The following is a 19565-nucleotide window of genomic DNA, read 5'->3' as shown; positions in this document are numbered from 1 at the left end:
AATTTATCTAACTTCTATACTGTGACACTACCATCATCACAAAAACTATCTGAACAGTTACTATGTTCCAGGCACTGTTTTAAGTGCTTTGTATTACTCAATGTATCCTTACTACAATTTTATGAAGTGCTGTCATTATCCCTACTTTACAGATGAGGAAATTGAGACATTGGAGTAATTTGCCAAAGTCACACAGAAAGTAAAGTGGCAGAGCTAGGGTCAAACTCAGACAGTCTAGTTCCAGAGTCTATACTCTTTCATTTTTATAAATAATTAAATTGGATTATACTACATCTTTACCTTCATAATCTTTCTCTTTGATCATAAAATAACCAACTATCACCAAAAACAACCTCAAAGGGATTAAATTTTATTAAGTTAGTATTCTTTAATCTATAAATACATTATGATATACACCCAAACTTACCAGGTTTAGGTACTTCTAGACCTCTTTCTTTATAGAAATCATGCATTTGCTTTTTTTCTCCTAAAAAATGATAAAACACAGACTAAATTACACTTAAAATGTAACTAATAGAGTCAGCAGAGATTCTGGGATTCACAACTATGTAATAAAACAAACTTACTTTCCTCTAGATTGATCACTAATTTGTACACTATGTCTTGTAATTGTCGGTCCAACCTAATAAAAGGAAAGGATGGAGAATACCTCAGAATTCAGCAAAATGCATTTTGGTACAGAGTGAGAGTGAATGATGCTCTTTGCAACTGTTTTCTCTTGGGAGTGGATATCTCCTTTTTCAGAGGTGAATTATTTTTAGGTAGCACTGGCTCTCACCTGAGATAACCTGAAGTAATTAATTATAAATAATCATAGACTCTTGAATGGTTTGCTCAATGGTTCCATGTGTACTGGTCTTATTCCCTTGCAGAGACTGTATTTTGAACTTCTATGCATCATCTACAAAGCATTCTTCTATAAAGGGATAAAAATGTTATAGTATTTGCTGAACAAATGAAAGCAATCCACTTTTAGTATTTTTCTTCCCTTAGGAAACGGAGTATGAACTGAAAATTAAAAAAATAAAATAAAAATAAAAAAACACAATGACCTATGATACACGGGTTTTTCTAAAAAGGCCAGTTGTTTCAGGCATTACTTTTAAAAAGTACCCCAAAATGACAAGGCTAAACTAGTCTCATTAACTTGAGTGATGGAATTAAAATCCTCAAAAAGAGAGGCCTGTGCTTTTTTATTTTTTTTGTCTCCAGCAGATATCACAGTGCCTGGTACACAGTAAGTGTTCTATATGTATTTTAGAGAATATGTAGTTCCCTTTTTGAAATAGGTCAAGAGTTTATTTCCAACTACACAACTAGAAGCTTTCAGAAAAAGTGTATTTAAAATACAAATTTTACTTATATATTTCTCTTACCTTATGTTATAAAGAGGTTGTGTCTGATGTACTACTATGTTGCATTTTGGACATCTGTTGCTATAGTAAAAATGTCTTACAATGCAGCTTTTACAAACTGTTGGGAAAAAAAGTTTAAATTAGGATGCTTTAGAGACATTTCAAAAATTGAATGTATTAGTTTGAAGTGTGAACTATATGCTTACACGTATGAAGACATTCTGTAATGGTAGTTGCATCTATTAAGTAACCTTTGCAAATGGAACACAAGATGTATGGTGTCAGCTCAGAGAGATTAATCAGGCGCTGAAAATGCAATGGAAATAGTTTTAAAATACAAGTCCTTGCCTTCTCAAATTCTTAAACCATAATCCCCACATTTCATTATGAACAATGTGTAACTTACTTTGCAACATGGAAACATGTTACAGTACCTCCAACCCTTCAAAATCCTGCTCAAAGTTACAATAACACAATATACACCAATGTTTCAAAAAGATCTCATTCTTTTGGATATATTGTATATTGCCCTATGAGGGGCATCTTACTTTATGAATTACTTACAAAATGGGCAAACTTGCCAGAGATACTGGTGTTTATGTTTAATATATCAATTCTGACTGGCTAGGTGTTACCAACTTGATAAAGTATGCACTACCACATTAAAAAAAACGAACAAAAAACCTTCCCAATTAGAGACTGATGAGATAGGGAAGGGTTTACCATCCTCCGAACACCCTGTAAAAATGGACTGTTTCCCTGTCCGACTGTAAGCTCTTGGAAGGCAGGAGCACTGTACCCTTGGCGCCTACCCGCCTGGCATAATTTAGTAATTATTTACAAAATAATCGAGGCGGACCTGAAGAGCCTAAGTGATCGGCAGGAAGCTCACAAAAAGAGTCGGCAGGGAATCGGGCGCGGACCAGTCCGCGCCACATGCCTAGGCAGGTTGAGAGAGAGGGGTGGAGGTCGACGCGAGTGCCAAAAGCTGCAGCGGCGAGCTGGGGACGCGGCCGGGCCCTTACTGGGGAGGGCTGGCTTCGTCCCTCACTCAGGCCCCTCCGGCCGGCGTGGTCCGGCACCGGCTATAAATACCTCCTCCTCGTCCTCTGAGTCCGGCCGACCCCCCTCCAGCCTCAGCGAGAAGTGGCTCATCTCTTCCTCCTCCTCCTCCTCTTCCTCCTCCAGCTCCTCATCCTCTTCCAACTCGTCGTCCTCGTCCTCGAAGCGGCCCCTCATGCGGCCCAGGCTGCGCTCGGGCTCCAACTCTGGGGGCCGGGAGCCCGAGCAGCCTGGAGCCCCCGCCTCGGGCAAAGGCGGCGGGCCCTCCTCATCCGCTGCGGGTGCCGGGGTGAGAGCAGGCGGGGAGACCGCAGCGGGGGGCGGCATGGCTGCAGCTCCCTCGGCCTTGGCGGCGCCCGCGCTCCCCGTGGCCACCGAGACCCTCTCCATGCCGCGGCCAGAGACCGGGGGAGACGAGACCCCGCGGCTCGATAGCGCGGGAGTTCTGCCTACCTGCCTACGCTGCCAGTGCGCAGGCGCGGCAACCTGCAGGGCCCGCTGGGAAATGTGGTTCACTGCCCCTCACCTAAACCTGGCCGGGCGTGCACTGAGCCGCTCTGCATAAAGGGCAGGGCTTGCGGGTCGTATGTAGAAGAAGCTCACCCAATTTTTGCTTTGGAAGTCTGACGCTCTCTTTACTCCCTTTTGTTTTATTTATTTATTTATTTATTTAAGATTTTATTTATTTATTTGACAGAGAGAGACACAGCGAGAGAGGGAACACAAGGAAGGGGAATGGAAGAGGGAGAAGCAGGCTTCCCGTGGAGCATGGAGTCCGATTTGGGGCTCGATCCCAGGACCCTGGGATAATGACCTGAGCCGAAGGCAGACGCTTAACCACTGAGCCACCCAGGCGCCCCTATTTATTCTTCTTTAAGATTTTATTTTGTAAAGTAATCTCTGTACCCAACGTGGGGCTTGATCTTACAAACCTGAGATCAAGAGTCGCAGGCTCTACCGACTGAGCCAACCCGGCACCCCTCTTCACTCCCTTTTAAAAATGACAAAATTGGTACCGTTCCAGACAGCAGTATTCTGTCTGCATCAGTTGATGGGCAGAGCATTGAAATAGGTGTTAAAATGATGTTGTATTATGAACAATAATGATTTAAATTTGAGTAGCGATTGTGTTTCTTTCATTCAAGATTATTTCCCTTAGGAAGTATGACGTCTCTTGTTGAAATATGTAAGTTTGTTTGGAGGAATTAAATCTTGTATTGCCACAGGATGGAAATTTAATCGCCATTCGAAGACCATCCACGAGTCCCCATCACATAGAGGAAAGCCCATTATATTTAATTCAACAAACATTTATCGAAGGTCTACTGTAGCAGGAACTGAGACCTATTACGCACTCCCACCCCCACCCCCAATTTTTTTAGGAAAGATATTTGGAGTTGGCTTACTTTATTCTTGCTGACTAACATAGTGCCAGCTAATGTCATGATGCTTGCAAGCTGGATTCAGAAAGGAGTCAAAAGCTCCTTAACGAAATAATGCTGGGGGAAAAAATCATATCTGAGAGAGACTGTGTTGTCACTGAGTAAAATTAATGCTAATTTGGGAGTGGTGTACCTACTTCTTAGGGAATGGTGAGGAATCAAGTCACTGTGATTGTCTGGGGAAAATCGAACAAGATTTAATGTGCCCGCATTCCTCCTGGACTAGACTCTACCTTTCCCTCTGCAGTCCCCAAAGTCTGGTCAAGCCTAAGATACTGAAGTTTGCAAGATCCAAAAAGTGGAAGGAAGGAAATGTCTCCTCCTACATGGGGGAGTATAGAGCCTCAAAGGAGGGGAACTAGACTAGGATATTGAAAGAGGACATTGAAGAGAGAGAGATTGAAAGAGACAGACATACATAGACACCTGAGATACTCTCCCACTGGGCTCCACCTGATTACATTAGATAAAGGCATAGCTTCTAACCTTTCAGCATTGTAAGAGCTACTTGACGAAAAAGAATTACTTGTGCCATGAGCTTTAATTATAAAATTTTGAAGTAGTATGATATGAAAATATTATTAATAATATTAATAAAGTTTTACTTTATGTATGTGATAATGTAAAATATTGAGAATCCCCAAATTTTAAAAAATACAATCAAGAATTGTATATTTTCGGGGCGCCTGGGTGGCTCAGATGGATAAGCGTCTGCCTTCGGCTCAGGTCATGATCCCAGAGACTTGGGATCGAGTCCCGTATCGGGCTCCCTGCTCCTTGGGAGCCTGCTTCTCCCTCTGCCTCTCTCTCTCTCTGTCTCTCATGAATAAATAAATAAAATCTTAAAAAAAAAAAAAAAAAAAAGAATTGTATATTTTCAAAGCTGGCAAGCTGAGGAATTATGAATTTTTCTTATTGCCATGGGGTGGTGTCAGTTTATTTGGTAAACAGAAATATCTGCAGGCTTTGTCAGTTCTATGGTGTGGAAGGTAGTTTTATGTGTCATCTTGGCTTGGCTATACTGCCCAGTGATTCAAAAACTTACTTACCTAGGTATTGCTGTGAAGGTATTTGTAGATGTAATTAACATACGCAATCAGTTGAATTTAAGTAAAAGATATTATCCTATATAATCTGAACAGACCTTAGCCAATCAGTTGAAAGGCCTTAGAGGTAAAACTGAAATTCCCCTGGAAGAGAAATTCTTCCTGAGGACTGCAGCATTAATCCTTCCCAGGAGTTTCCAGCATGTTGGCCTGCCCTACAGGTTTCAGACCTGCCTAGCAAGCCCCTAAAATTGTGTAAAGCAATTCCTTGTAATAAATCTCTTAGTAAATATATATGTCCTACTGGTTATGTTTCTAGGTAGACCAACTAATCTATATGGTAAATGGCTTAATTATGTGATATTTACAATATACGAGGACTTCCAGAATGTATCTATTTCATAAAATGAGAATTTCTTGTATCTCCATTGTGATCCAAGTGTGTTTCCACATCAAAGTTATATTTTGGCACTTATCAGGGACCTTTACATTTTGACAAAGCATCAGAATTGAATCATGTTCTAGATTGACCTAGAACTTCACTCTTACCCTGGATGCTAACTTGTTAAAATGGTATAAATGTAAAACAGCAAAAGTGGACCTAACACAAACAGTAATTGTACTCCTTGTATGATCATTAGACCAAGAGAGATGCTATGGAGTTGGGTTTTTTGGGGGAGGTGGTACTTTGACATTTCAAACAGAAAATCATATCTAGGGGTGTCTGGCTAGTTCAACTGGTGGAGCATGTGACTCTTGTTCTTGGAGTTATGAATTTGAGCCCCACATTTGGTGTGGAGCCTACTTAGATAAAAAAGAAAAAAAGAAAATCATATCTAAAAACTGTTATGAAAGTTTCACACATTAATTCACTAGGAGATGGCAAGAGGTTGGTTGATTGTGAAGGATAGTGAGTTTCTGGGTATGAAATTTTTTTTTAAAGATTTTATTTATTTATTTGACAGAGACACAGAGAGAGAGGGAACACAAGCAGGGGGAGTGGGAGAGGGAGAAGCAGGCTTCCCACAGAGCAGGGAGCCCGATGTGGGGCTCGATCCCAGGACCCTGGGATCATGACCCGAGCCGAAGGCAGATGCTTAATGACTGAGCCACCCAGGCACCTCTGGGTATGAAATTTTTAAAGCAGATCTATGATCATTATTGTGGGACTGGTTGGGGAATCAAGAAATCCATAAATGTTCCTTGGGACTTGGAGTGATTTCCTGGTACTCTTTGTTTGTAAGGAAATAATTCACCAAAGACTTTAATTTTTAAAAGCAGATTAAAAACCGAAGGGCTGAGGCACCTGGCTGGCTCAGTCAGAAGAGCATGTGACTCTTGATCTCAGGGTTGTGAGTTTGAACCCCATGTTGGGTGAAAAGATTACTTAAATAAAAAAAAGTAAACAACAACAACAAAACCAAAAAAGGACTTTATGGTATCAATATTTATTTCAAAAAGTATTATTAAAAGTTTCAAATCATCAAATGCCTATGTTATATAAATAATTACTGATACAATTCTGACCTAAAATACAGACTCCAATCAAGGTCAGGACTTGAATTGAAGATATTATTTACACCTATTTCTTGTGTTGATTTGCTACCATGAGGGTTCCTGAAACTCAAAGCTTTGTTTTGATTTCAAGGATCACATGGCTAATGATCTAAAATTCTGTACTGCTGCTCAAGTCCTACAAATCATGTGTTCTGATGTTACACAACAAATTGTATTTGTGAAAGAAAATCAAACTTTAGATTCCTCTGAAACAAGTCAGACTCCAAAGGTTTTAAGCATCATGGTACCTTTCCCAAATTAAAATGTCTTCCCAAATACCCCATTCCAAAACAGCCTTCTTAGAATTCCATTATAGAGGTTCGTAAGAACAATACTAAATCTGATTAAAGGCAATGGATGAATATACTCATTTTTTTGTTGTTGCTACAAAAAATTGACCAAGGATAGCCAAAACCATCTTGAAAGAGAAGAATGAAGTTGGAGGACACACACATCCCAATTTTGGAACTTACTACAAAGCTACAGTAATCAAAACCCTGTGGTACTAGCATAATGATAGACATACAGATCAAACAGAATAGAATTGAGAGTGCAGAAATAAACCCTCATATTTGTAGTCAATTGGTTTTTCACAAAGTTGCCAGAACATCTAAAGGGGCAAGAATTTCAACAAATGGCTCTTCCCCTAAGCGGCCTGAGGTGACCTCTGAAAATGGTTCACTATTCGCTTGACCCAGAAAACCCTACAAAATCATGTAAATCAAGAGGTTCAAACCTTCATGTTCACTTTAAGAGCACACGTGAAACTGCCCAGGCCATCAAGGTTATGCATATCCGAAAAGCCACCAAGTATCTGAAAGGCGTCACTTTACAGAAGCAGTGTGTGCCATTCCGTCGCTACAATGGTGGAGTTGGTAGGTGTGCCCAGGCCAAACAGTGGGGCTGGACACAGGGTCGGTGGCCCAAGAAGACTTTTACTGCACATGCTGAAAAATGCAGGGAGTAATGCAGAACTTAGGGTTTAGATGTTGATTCTCTGGTCATTGAGCACATCCAGGTGAACAAAGCCCCCAAGATGTGGCGGAGAATGTACAGGGCTCATGGTCGGATTAACCCATACATGAGCTCTCCCTGCCACATTGAGATGATCCTTACTGAAAAAGAGCAGATTGTTCCTGAACCAGAAGAGGAGGTTGCACAGAAGAAAAAGATATCCCAGAAGAAACTGAAGAAACAAAAACATGGCCCGGGAGTAAATTCTGCAGAATAAATGCAAATAAAAAAAATAAATTAAAAAAAAAAGAATTTCAACAAATGGTGCTGGGATAACTGGATATCCACATGCAAAAGAATGAAGTTGGACCTCTACCTCTTACCATCTACAAAAATTAGCTTAAATGGATCACAGACTTAAATGTCATAGCTGAAAAAAAGCGAGAGTACATTAGCAAACATGAAAATAGAACATTATGGTTATGAAAAACGATTGCATTATTTTTTCTTTTCAAAAATTATGTTCAAAGACTTGGAAGTTAAAAAAAGAGGTCATAAAAATTCTGTAATAGGAATAATTCCTGAATAATAATAATAAGCCTTCATGTAAAGCGACACTGGACCCAAGAAAGAGACTACATAAGATAAAGCACAGTTTTTCTGATATGCTTTCATGAACCCCCAGATACATGTCTGGTGCCCATCATCATCATGTGCAAGGAATGTTAGATAGCCCCTTCCTGTCCTTAAAAAATAAAAAAAAGAGGCGCCTGGGTGGCTCAGTTGTTGAGCGTCTGCCTTCGGCTCAGGTCATGATCCCAGGGTCCTGGGTTCGAGCCCCACTTCTGGCTTCCTGCTCGGCAGGAGGCCTGCTTCTCTCTCTCCCACTGCCTGCTTGTATTCCCTCTCTTGCTGTGTCTCTGTCAAATAAATAAATAAAATCTTAAAAAAAAATTCGATGGGGAGCCTGGGTGGCTCAGTCGTTAAACGTCTGCTTTCGGCTCGGGTCATGGTCCCAGGGTTCTGGGATCGAGCCCCGCATCAGGCTCCCTGCTCAGTGGGAAGCCTGCTTCTCCCTCCCCCACCCCCCCTGCTTGTGTTCCCTCTCTCGCTGTCTTTCTCTGTCAAATAAATAAATAAAATCTTTAAAAAAAAAATTAGAGTTTTTGTATGTGTGCTAATGAAATGTCTCCATTGATAGTTCTGAGACCCAAATTATTTTCTTTTAAGATTTTATTTATTCATTTGAGACAGAGAGAGAGAGAGAGAGAGAGTGCATAAATGGGGAGAGGCAGAGGGAGAGGGAGAAGCGGACTCCCCGCCGAGCAGGGAGCCCCAAGTGGAGCTCGATCCCAGGACCCAGAGGTCATGAACCAAGATGAGCCACCCGGGAGCCCCGAAATATTTTTTTTTAAGAGGGAGTGGGGGAGGGGCAGAGGGAAGAGAAAGAATCTTAAGCGGCTCCACAGGGCTTGATCTCATGACCTTGAGATCATGACCTGAGCCAAAATCAAGAGTCGTATGCTTTACTGACTTGAGCCACCCAGGCACTCTGAAATCTTTTAAAGTATATAAAGCAAAATTTTGTCACTTGGGGTGTGGGTATGGATATATTGATAGGCCGTAAGTGTTGGTTTAGCTTAATTCAGACAAGATATTCTGCACAATGAGGCAACCCATATCTTCTTGGTTGAGACTACTATCAGGAGGGCCCACAGAGTTAAGAAAAGGAACCAGCCAGTGGCAAACCACTGGAAGACATTGAAACAGAGCAACAATCTCCCTAAGATCAGTTTGGGTCCACAGAGGTAGAGAACCGTTTAGCCAATAGTTAAAAAATGAATACTTTTGCATATCCTGTATAAGTCATTCAAGCAACAATTTCTCAGGTCTGAGAGTCTGCTGTTTTTGTTTCCTAATTCCCCTGTGAGAAATATGATGCTGTTCCACTGGAAATACTGGAATTCTGAGGCAAACCCTCTACTAGGTGGGAGTCAGAAAAGGCCAAAGCCATGTCTGAAAGGAGGCCATGAGCTTTTCAAGTCAAGTCCTACAAATGCTCAAGGTGGCAGAAGGGCTTGCAATTTGGAGTATAGTATAGTATATAGTTATGTCCTACAGGATATTCATACCGGAGGGGATAAAGCATCAGCCAACCACACACCCCAAGAAGCACAAGCCCCCACAGGAGAGATGGGTCAGGAATCCAGTGTTGTAAAAATGGATCATACTCATCTTGTTCCATGAAGAAGAGCATATTTGGACAGGGAGAGAGGGGCAGGGCAGAGAAGAGAAACAGAGAGAGCGATGTAAGTACCCAGTCTGCAACTATCACTGGGCATAGGCACCTGCTGAGTATCATGAACAAGAAGATGCATGTTCATAAGTCAAGGCCTGACCCAGACACAAGAGCTGGAGGAGTGGGGAAATAAATATTCATAAAATAAAAATGTGATAGTCATTTAAATTCCCTCGAAATGGGTGAGATTACCCCTTCTCTTCATTAGGAGGGGCTCATTTGGCCTGACTGAAGACCAGTGGCTGCCTGATGTCTGCGGCCTGTTCCACAAGTCACACCATGTCTTGTTACACTTAATAGACCAAACAACACAGTCTATTATAACTACAGATTATTGAAAATTTAGGGGATTTACTAGAGGAGGCAGCAATAGCACCTGGAAAAAAGTTGACTCTCTGGAGAAAAGAGGAAACCAAATAGTGGATCTGAGAGCACTAAACAGGAAACCAATAGCCTAGAACAGAGATCGGCAAATTTTTTTTTCTGGAAAGTTCCATGTAGTAAATATGTTTGGCTTCATGGGCCATTTAGCCTCTGTTGCAGCCACTCAACTCTGCTGCTATTGCACAGAAACAGCCATAGATAATACATAGACAAATAACTCTGACTTTGTGCCAATAAAACTTTATTTATAAAGAAAGGCAGCAGGCCAAGTTTGGCCCACTAACTCTAGTTTGTTGACCCCAGCTGCAGATCAACTAATATCCAAGCATTAGAGGTGAACTACCACACCAGTTGGTCATCAAACCTGTGGAGAGAGAAGGTGTAATGGGAATTAACTGTAAGAAGATGGAGGTGGAGGGGAAAAGCTGCCTTAGGCCAAGTGTGCAGCAGATGAATGGGAGTTGAGGTTGGAGAGATAGGCTTCAGGTTAGGCAGGAGATTTGAACCAAGGGGAAGAATTTACATATTATGATAACTGAGGTGGGAAGGCACTGAGGGGTTATAGGCCATGTAAAATTTTAAAGATTTTATTTTAAAAATTTTTTAATGTAATCTTCACCACCGATGTGGGACTTGAACTCAGGACCCTATGTTCAAGTGTTGCATGTTCTACAGACTGAGCCAGCCAGGTACCCCAGGTATGTAAAATTTTAAATAAATTTCTATTTCAAAAGGTCACTGTGGCTACTAGGTGAAAAAATGGGATGTGGTAGGTTGAAAAAGGCCCCCCTACCAAAGGATATCCACATCAAAACTGCATTCTGTGAATGCTCTTATTTAGAAAAAGGACCTTTGCAGATGCAACTAAAATAAGGATCTTTTTTTAGTTAATTAATTAATTAATTTGAGAGAGAGTGAGAGAGAGAAAGAGAGAGAGAGAGCACGAGCCAGGGGAGGGACAGAGAAGCAGACTCCCCACGGAGCAGGGAGTCCGACATGGAACTTGATCCAAGGATTCTGGGATCATGACCTGAGCCAAAGGCAGATGCTTAACCGACTGAACCATCCAGGCACCCTTAAAATAAGGATCTTGAGATAAGGAGAGAATCCTGGATTACTGAGGTGGGCCCTAAATCCAAGGACAAGTGTTCTCATAAGAAAAAGGCAGAGGGTAGGGCACCTGGCTAGTGCAGTTAGTTAAATGTCTGACTCTTGGTTTTAGCTCAGGTCATGATCTCAGGATCTTGGAATTGAGCTCTGTGTCAGACTCTGCACTCAGTGCGGAGTCTGCTTGAGATTTTCTCTTCCTCTCCTTCTGCCCCTCCTGCTCATGCTGTCTCTCTTTCTTTCTAAAATAAATAAAATCTTAAAAAAAAATACATATTTTTATATATATATACAAATATATATATAAAAGAAAAAGACACAGACACACAAAGAAGGTGGTGTGAAGATAGAGGGTGGATTGGTGTGGTCACAAGCCAAGGCACACCAAAGAATGCCAGCAACCACCAGAAGGTAGAAGATGCAAGGATCGCATTCACTCCCTAGAGCCTTGAGAGGGAATGCTGCCCTTCTGACAACTTGATTTCAGATTTCTGGCTTCTAGAACTGTAAGAGAATACATTTCTGTTGTTTAAAGCCACCAATTTTGTGATAATTTGTTATAGCAGCTTCAGGAAACGAGTACATGGGATAAGAAAAGAAGTAAGGAGACCCTTTAGGAGCCTAAATAATCCAGATGACTGATGCTCATAGTTTGGTCTAGGATGATGGCAGTGAAGAGGGAGACAGGTTGTCAGAGTAGAGGGCTGTGTCAAACTAGGACTTGGAACAGACTGAATATGAGCTAATGAGGCCTTGGTTTCTGGCTTAAGAAACAAGGATGATGGCATTGCTAATTACTGAGACAGGGAAGGAACCAGTGTGGAGTTCATTTTGGATGTATTGTGTTTAAGATGCTGGAGAATCATCAAGAGGAAATGTAGAGGGGTGCCTGGGTGGCTCAGTCAGTTGAGCGTCTGACTCTTGAGTTTGGCTCAGGTCATGATCTCAGGGTCTTGGGATGGAGCCCCGTATCAGGCTCCACTCTCAGCATGGGATCTGCTTGAGATTCTCTCTCTCCCTCTTCCCTTCCCTCCCCCTGTGCGCCCTCTCTCAAATAAATAAATAAATTCTTAAAAAAAAAATGCCTGGTATCATACTGCCATATTCTATAGTGGACATCCTTGCATATACACACCAGATGATTATTTCCATAATTCTAGCAGTGGAATTGGTGGGTCAGAAGGTATAAACGTTTACATTTTGGTCACACTTGTGGTTATTATTTTATTTTAAGCCATGGTAAACAATGAAACATAAGGATGCTATGAAAATAGGCCCTCTTATTGCTGGTGACAGTTTAATTAGTACAACTTTAAACAAAGCAACTTATTAACATATATCAAGAGATTGAAAAATGTTTATACCGTTTACCTTTTGGCAATCCTACTCTGGGAGTCTCTACCTAAGGAAATAAATAAATGAAAAAGTAGTATTTAGCATTGTTTATGGTATGATTGGGGCATAACTTAAATATTCTTCATTAAATAAGTCATGAAAAAAATTATGAGTCTCCGTTAAAATACTATACAGTCATTAAAACGATGGTTATGAAGACTGTAATAACATGATAGAAATATATATCTATACATATAATTACAATTGTATAAAAAGAAACACAATGATATCCATGTTATGTTAGAGCATTGGGCTTAATGTGGCTTTTCTTTGTCATCCTTTCTGTAATGTGGATGATTTTTGTAGAAAAAATGATACTTGTTAAAGGTTGGGATACAGACATTATCAAAGGAAGAAAAGTTGGGTAGAAACAAGCTTTCATGGAGATAGATATGTTGATGCTAAACTTCATATGGAAAAATAAACATGCAGGAATAGTCAGGAAAAGACTAGAAAAGCTACAAGGATGGACAAGCTCTACAATATCAAGCACAATATAAACCCTTTCTAATGAAAACATTGCATTACTAACTACTACATGAATAAATAAACCTGAAATAGAATAGAAAATCTGGAAATAGATGCAAGTCCGTATAGAACCTCAGTGTATGATAAAAGTGGCATCTCAAATCACTGGGGTGAAGTGAGACTTTTTCACAAAGGTACTTAGGAAAATTGGTTAGTCATTTTATGAGGGAGTTAAAATAGGTCTGGTTGCTTATTCTCTCCTGTCTTCATGGGAACCTAGAACCATGAATGACCCTTGGTCAACCTCTGGGAATATGGCCCTCAGAATATTTTTGTGTACGTGTGTGTCAGTGATTGATGATTTTGCTGTGTACACCCGAAACAATGGACCGTGCTGTCCCAGCTTGTCAGATTACTTTACACAAACATTAAGACTGATGATTTGCATGCATTTGATTTCACTGTTGGGGTCCTGAATGTGGGTTGCCAGGGCTGGTTGTGTAGCAGGATAGGCCTCTCATATGACTAGCCTTCCCACAAATGCCTTAGATCCCAAAATTCAAACAAGATTCCTTGGGCAGAAGCATATCACATTTGTCTCTGTAATTTGATGGCAGAAAGAAAGCATGTCTATGTGGGCTTGGATGGGAAAGATGCAAAAGCCTGTGTTTGGCCTCTCTGGACTCTGCCAATGTATATCTTCCTGCTTCTTTGCTCTGCATCCTTTGCTGTAATCAACTCTAGCCTTGAGTATAGCCTGCAATTGAGTCTTATGAATGCTTTTAGCGAATTGCCAAACTTGAGAAGGTTGTGGGATTTTTGTTTAAAGATTTTATTTTTAAGTAATCTCTACACCCCCCAACATGGGGCTTGAACTCACAACCCTGAGATCAAGAGTCACATGCTTAACAACTGAGGCAGCCAGGCACTCCAGTTGTGGGATTTTCCTTCCTTCCTTCCTTCCTTCCTTCCTTCTTTCCTTCCTTCCTTCCATCTGTCCTTTTTTTTTTTTAAATATTTTATTTATTTGTCAGAGAGAGAAAGAGAGAGAGCACAAGCAGGGGGAGTGGCTGGCAGAGGGAGAGGGAGAAGCAGGCTCCCCACTGAGCAAGGAGCCCAACGTGGGGCTCGGATCCCAGGACCCTGGGATCATGACCTGAGCCAAAGGCAGGTGTTCAACTGACTGAGCCACCCAGGCATCCCTTTTTTTTTTCCCTTAAAGATTTTATTTATTCAGTTGTGGGATTTCTGAAACACTTTTGAAAAAAAATAGATTCATACCTCACCTCATATACAAGATTCAGTCCCAAACCAATTAGAGAGCTCATTGGAAACTATACAAGCTCCAGAGGAAAACATGGGTGAATTCCTCTTTAGGTGAAAGGAAAATCTTTCTATGGTTCCAAATCCAGATGCAATAAAATAGAAGTTGGTAACTTTGACTTCATAAAAAACACTTCTGGCGGCACCTGGGTGGCACAGTTGGTTAAGTGTCCTACTCTTGTTTCAGCTCAGGTCGTGATCTCAGGGTCATGAGATAGAGACCCATGTCAGGCTCTGTGCTGAGCACGGAGTCGGCTTCAGATTCTCTCTTCCTCTCCTTCCGCCCCTCCTGCTCATGCTCTTTCTCTCTCACTCAAATATATGAATAAATCTTAAAAAAAAAAAAAACACTTCTGCAGGCCCCCAAAATATAAACACTATGAAAAGACAATGGCCAAACCAGGAGAAAGTATTTGCAACACATATCTCAGATAAAGAATATGCTAGACAGATAAAAAACTCAAAAAAATTAGAGGAAAAAGATAAAACTTAATTCCCCACAGTAATATAAAAACAGCTCCAAAATATGAAAAGATGTTCAAACTCTCTAATGATAAGACAAAATATAAACTAAAATACGTATCGACTAAGGTGGCTGAGACTACTGGGTCTGGTCAAGATAATTAGTGCTTCATTCTGTATTTCCCACTCAATACAGGTAAAAACTCTGGACAAAATACATGGAACAGCTATCTACAGACTCTAGAATGCAAATGGCAAGAGGCAGGTTGGGGAAGGCAACCGGAACTCAAACTACAACTGACCCATCACAGCATTTCCCATTTTGTTTTCCCTCTGGTATCTCCTGGCCTGGAGTCAAACACAAGCTGAAACACAGAGCTGTGTACCAGGTGTGGTCAGAGAGAACTCCAAGAGAAATCCTCTATCATGGTTTGAGGAACAGCAAAGGGGGCCTCTGTAGGTCATAAACTGTGATGGAAATCCAACGTTTGTTGTTGTTTTTCCATTCTCTCTCACACCAGTCCATTGGCACATCCATAGTGGCAATGGAGGCGGGGATGGCAGTGGAGGCCAGGCAGGCACCTAAAACTCTGAGGAGAGAGCTTTGATCCCAAGAGCAATGGGGGATCCCCACTACTGTTTTCACTGTATATCCTCTTGCTTCTTGGTTCCACAGCAGTTGCATTTTCAGGGAGTACACAACAGAGTGAGAAAACTAAAGCCCACTCCATTTTCTAGCTAGAAGACCAGAAAGGGAAGTGTTGGGGAGATTAAGGAGATCAATAAAATGGTCCCATAAAGTTGGGTTTATCCTCAAGCTGCATATACATGATCTGAGCCTAATCAATGTTCCATAGGTTTTAAGAACTAAGATACAAGGTATGCCACTGCCCAGAAATTTCCTTAACTTGATAAAGGGCATTTATAAAAATCCCACAGCGAACATCATACTTAATAACAAAAAAACAAGTATTTTCTCCCTAAGACAAGGAATGAAGTATGTCCACTTTCACCTCACCACTCATATTCAACACCATATTGCAAATCCTAGCTAATGCAATAAGACAAGAAAAAGAAATAAAAGGCATACGATTGGAAAGGACATAATGAAACTGTTTGTGACATAGTAAGAAATATACATTTGGTCTCTGTGCCCCTTCCCTCTAGCATATGACTCTTAAAACCCATGGAATCTCTGAATAAGGGTCTTTTTGTATGCTAATGAGATGATTGGTGGCTGAGGACACCTGGATAGTCTCAGGATGAGGTCTGGAACCAACCATGTGATTCAAGGGTTGGAACTTTCAGCCTCATCCCCCTGGTGTGAGTTTAAATGTAGGAACCAAACAAGATGGTAAATTCACACTGGTGGCTGGCTCCCCATCACACCCAAACTGAGATGGCACCAAAATTGACAGATCTGTAAAAACTGTGAAAATCCTGAGGATATGTGTGTGTGCACATGTGTGCATGTGAGTTGGCAAACAGGGAGTGATGGATCCCAGACAGTGACACTACAGACTTTCCTCCTTTTGGTGCATCCTTCACCTTTTCCCAATGCTGGGCTTCTGCCTCTCCCTCTGCGTATACATATTAGCCAAGGAGCTGATACCTTCAGTGAAATACAAATTCATAGAGAAAAGTAATGAGTTATAGGAGGGATAAGATAACAGATTAAATGCATCTGATGAAAAGATAATTTAAATAAATATACATCCTCAAAAAGAAAAGAGTTTATATTGGTTATATCATGGGTTCTTGATTTGGGCACTACTGACATTTTGGGCCAGACAGTTCTATGTTGTGGTGGGATGGGGCTGTCCTGTGCATTGTGGTAAGTTTAGGAGCATCCCTGGCTTCTACCAGTTGGATTCCAGAAGCACCACCCTGAGATGTAAAAACCTAAAGTGTCTCCAGATATTGCCAAATGTCCCCAGGGGGGACAAAATCTCCCAACTGGGTTGAAGCAGGATAATAAATCATGAAGAACCAATTCAAAATACTATGGAAAATATAATGGTTGAAGTAAATGATTTAATAAATGGGTTATATAACAATAGGGATCTAGGCTGAGAATGAATGATTTCACTGAAAATCACGTAGAGGAACCCTTCTAGAAGGTATTAGGAAGGGATAAACATGAAAATACGAAAGCAGACCTAGAAGATAAAAGTGTAAGTATCAATATCTGTTTACAAGAATACAAGAAGAGGGGTACCTGCCTGGCTCAGTCTGTTAAGCATCTGTGTTTGGCTCAGGTCATGATCCCAGGGTCCTGCTACTGAGTCCTGCATTGAGCTCCCTGCTCAGCGGGGAGTTGGCTTCTCCCTCTCCCCATCTCCCCTGCTTGTGCTCTCTCTCTCAAATAAATAAATAAAAATCTTTTTTAAAAAACCAAGAATATAAGAAGGGGAAAAATAGAAGGGAGAAAATATTTGTAGATATAATGCTTCTAAGTTCCTGGAATTAAAAAAAAAAATCTCAGATTGAATGGGTGCATAAAGGGCCAATCAGGATAGACATGAAAAATCTAATCCTAGATGTATTAGAGTAAAATGAAAGAACACTGAAGAGAAAGAGAAACATCCAGAGAGAAACAGTAGCTCTCCTGTAAAGGAAAAAGATACAGATTGATACCTGACTTCTTAAAACATCCTAAGAAGAGAGTAGGAGAATGGGAGTAGGAATTAGAAAGGAAGGGGAAAAAGAGAAACAAAAATTAAAAGTAGGCCTTGCAGTTACTCAGTATACTTATCTCTTCTGTGGTATAACAGGAAAACCATTCTACTTGTCTGAGGTACCAACGCAGACTTTTTGGAACTTAAGAAACAAAGGTAGGTGAAAGGTGGACCCTACAGAGGGAAAGGAGGTGGCTGTACTTTTGTGAGTCCCAGTATGTGGGCTTCAGCTGTAGAGGTGTAAAACCACCTTCCAGGGAATAATAAATATGCCTGAGCTTGTTATTCATGGCTTCTCTCATCTAAGTGCTCAATTATTTACCAATTATCAAGTTATTTAGTAAATACTGAATCAGAAAAATTAGTTCAATGATCCTAAGGAAAAGGGCAAATTCTCCCCACCTCGTGAGTGTGCACATGAGATTCAGGTTCTCTATTGATCAGTGCTGGGTAAATGCTAAGCAAATCTTCTTAAAACAAACAAACAAACAAACAAACAAACAAGCAAAGGTGCCTGGCTGGCTTAGTTGATGGAGCATGCAACTCTTGATCTTGGGGTTGTGAGTTTGAGCCCCCACATTAGGTATAGAGATTACTTAAAAAAATAAAATAAAATCTAAAAAAAAATGCTAACCAATTCTTAGTCATCTTCCACTACCCCCTACTCCTACCATGTTTCATAATCTTACTTTATTTATTTAAAAAAATTTTTTTAAAGATTTTTATTTATTTGACAGAGACAGGGGGAGACAGGGAACACAAGCAGGGGGGAGTGGGAGAGGGAGAAGCAGGCCTCCCACTGAGCAGGGAGCCCAATGCGGGGCTCGATCCCAGGACCCTGGGATCATGACCTGAGCCGAAGGCAGATGCTTAACCACTGAGCCACCCAGGTGCCCCCATAATCTTACTTTAGATATCTAGTTAGATTAGCTTCATATTCCCATCTTGAGATCACCTTGAACATCATAACTGGACTCTAGAAAACATTTACAGAACAGCTTTTATGGTGAAGGAAAAATAACCAACAGCTATTTATTATGTGTTAGGTATCATATACACATTATCTCATTTAATCCTTACACAACTCTGTGAGGTAGGTACTATTATTATCCCTATTTTAGAAATTGGGCAACTTGAGTTAAGTAATTTGATCCAGGTCATTCAGCTACTCAACAGGGTTGAAAGAAACTAGTAGGACTTAAAAACCAGCAACAGGAATAACTGTGCTAGATCTTCCCAACTCCCCAGGCTCACTTTTCTTGTCTGCACCCATCCCCAGAATTTTGAGATTCAAATGAAATAAAACATCAGCAAGGTTTTATAACCTATGAAGCATATTCCAAAATGGCACATACTATTTATAAAAATATACAATTAAAACGCAGTTTATTTGTAATAAAGGATAACATAGCACGAATACAGAATGTACACATTTCACAATGACAAAACTTAGGTACTTAAAAACTTTTTATTGAATTATAACATACATGCTGTAAAGCTCACAAAACTTAAGCGTGTAGCTTAATTTTTACGAAGGTAAAAACTGCAAAAAAATAAAAAGTCACCACCACCCAGATGAAAACATAAAACATTACCAGTATCTCAGAAGCCTCCTTCAGGCTATGGGATATGCTTTTGAGTTAGAGACCTGGATTCGAATTTTGACACTTTCACTTTCTTCTTGCGTGACTTTGGCAAGTTGTTTAACCTCTTTGGGTTTCGGTTGAGCCACCTGTAAAGAGAGGATAATACTGCCTTATAAGATTGGTGAATTAAAGGAGGTCATAAAATGTAAAATGTCTCTCACAGTGCCTAAAAATAGCGGGTCTGCAGTGAACGGCAATTATTACAGTCAAATGTTACAGGCGGTCGCCACCTCCCACTTCCTGCCTTTCTGTCACTCACTTTTTGAAACTTGCTCTTCCTCCTATTCTTTTTCTCCTTCTTTCTCGCCCCTCCTACTGCCGTATATGGCCCTCCCAAGGTGTCGTAAAACTCTCCTCCCCGCCCTC

The 19565-nt window shown here is 40.7% G+C and overlaps 1 protein-coding gene, 1 long non-coding RNA gene and 1 pseudogene across 2 annotated transcripts in view; 1 reads left to right on the top strand and 2 right to left on the bottom strand.

Moving 5' to 3' along the window:
• Positions 1 to 2899, bottom strand: part of PCGF6 (polycomb group ring finger 6) — a 32309-nt gene extending 29410 nt beyond the window's left edge. The window contains exons 1-5 of the mRNA XM_036111519.2: positions 2472 to 2899; positions 1583 to 1682; positions 1398 to 1494; positions 588 to 643; positions 428 to 487 (exon numbers count right to left, since the gene is read on the bottom strand). Of these exons, the coding sequence (XP_035967412.1) occupies positions 428 to 487; positions 588 to 643; positions 1398 to 1494; positions 1583 to 1682; positions 2472 to 2828 (670 nt within the window). The 5' untranslated portion in view covers positions 2829 to 2899. The remainder of the gene's footprint in view (positions 1 to 427; positions 488 to 587; positions 644 to 1397; positions 1495 to 1582; positions 1683 to 2471) is intronic.
• A 4238-nt stretch (positions 2900 to 7137) lies between these two features.
• On the top strand, positions 7138 to 7743 carry LOC144382451 (large ribosomal subunit protein uL22 pseudogene; annotated as a pseudogene).
• Positions 7744 to 10338: 2595 nt separating this feature from the next.
• On the bottom strand, positions 10339 to 19446 carry LOC118547868 (uncharacterized). The gene is made up of 4 exons (XR_004923312.2): positions 19149 to 19446; positions 18462 to 18529; positions 12599 to 12629; positions 10339 to 10484 (listed from the first exon to the last, which is right to left on the bottom strand). It is a non-coding gene; the product is annotated as an uncharacterized LOC118547868 (long non-coding RNA).
• Positions 19447 to 19565: the final 119 nt, after the last annotated feature.

The sequence above is a fragment of the Halichoerus grypus genome, chromosome 7 (assembly GCF_964656455.1).
Source record: "Halichoerus grypus chromosome 7, mHalGry1.hap1.1, whole genome shotgun sequence".
NCBI classification, from domain to species: Eukaryota; Metazoa; Chordata; class Mammalia; order Carnivora; family Phocidae; genus Halichoerus; species Halichoerus grypus.
This window is presented reverse-complemented; position numbering and strand designations above follow the sequence as displayed.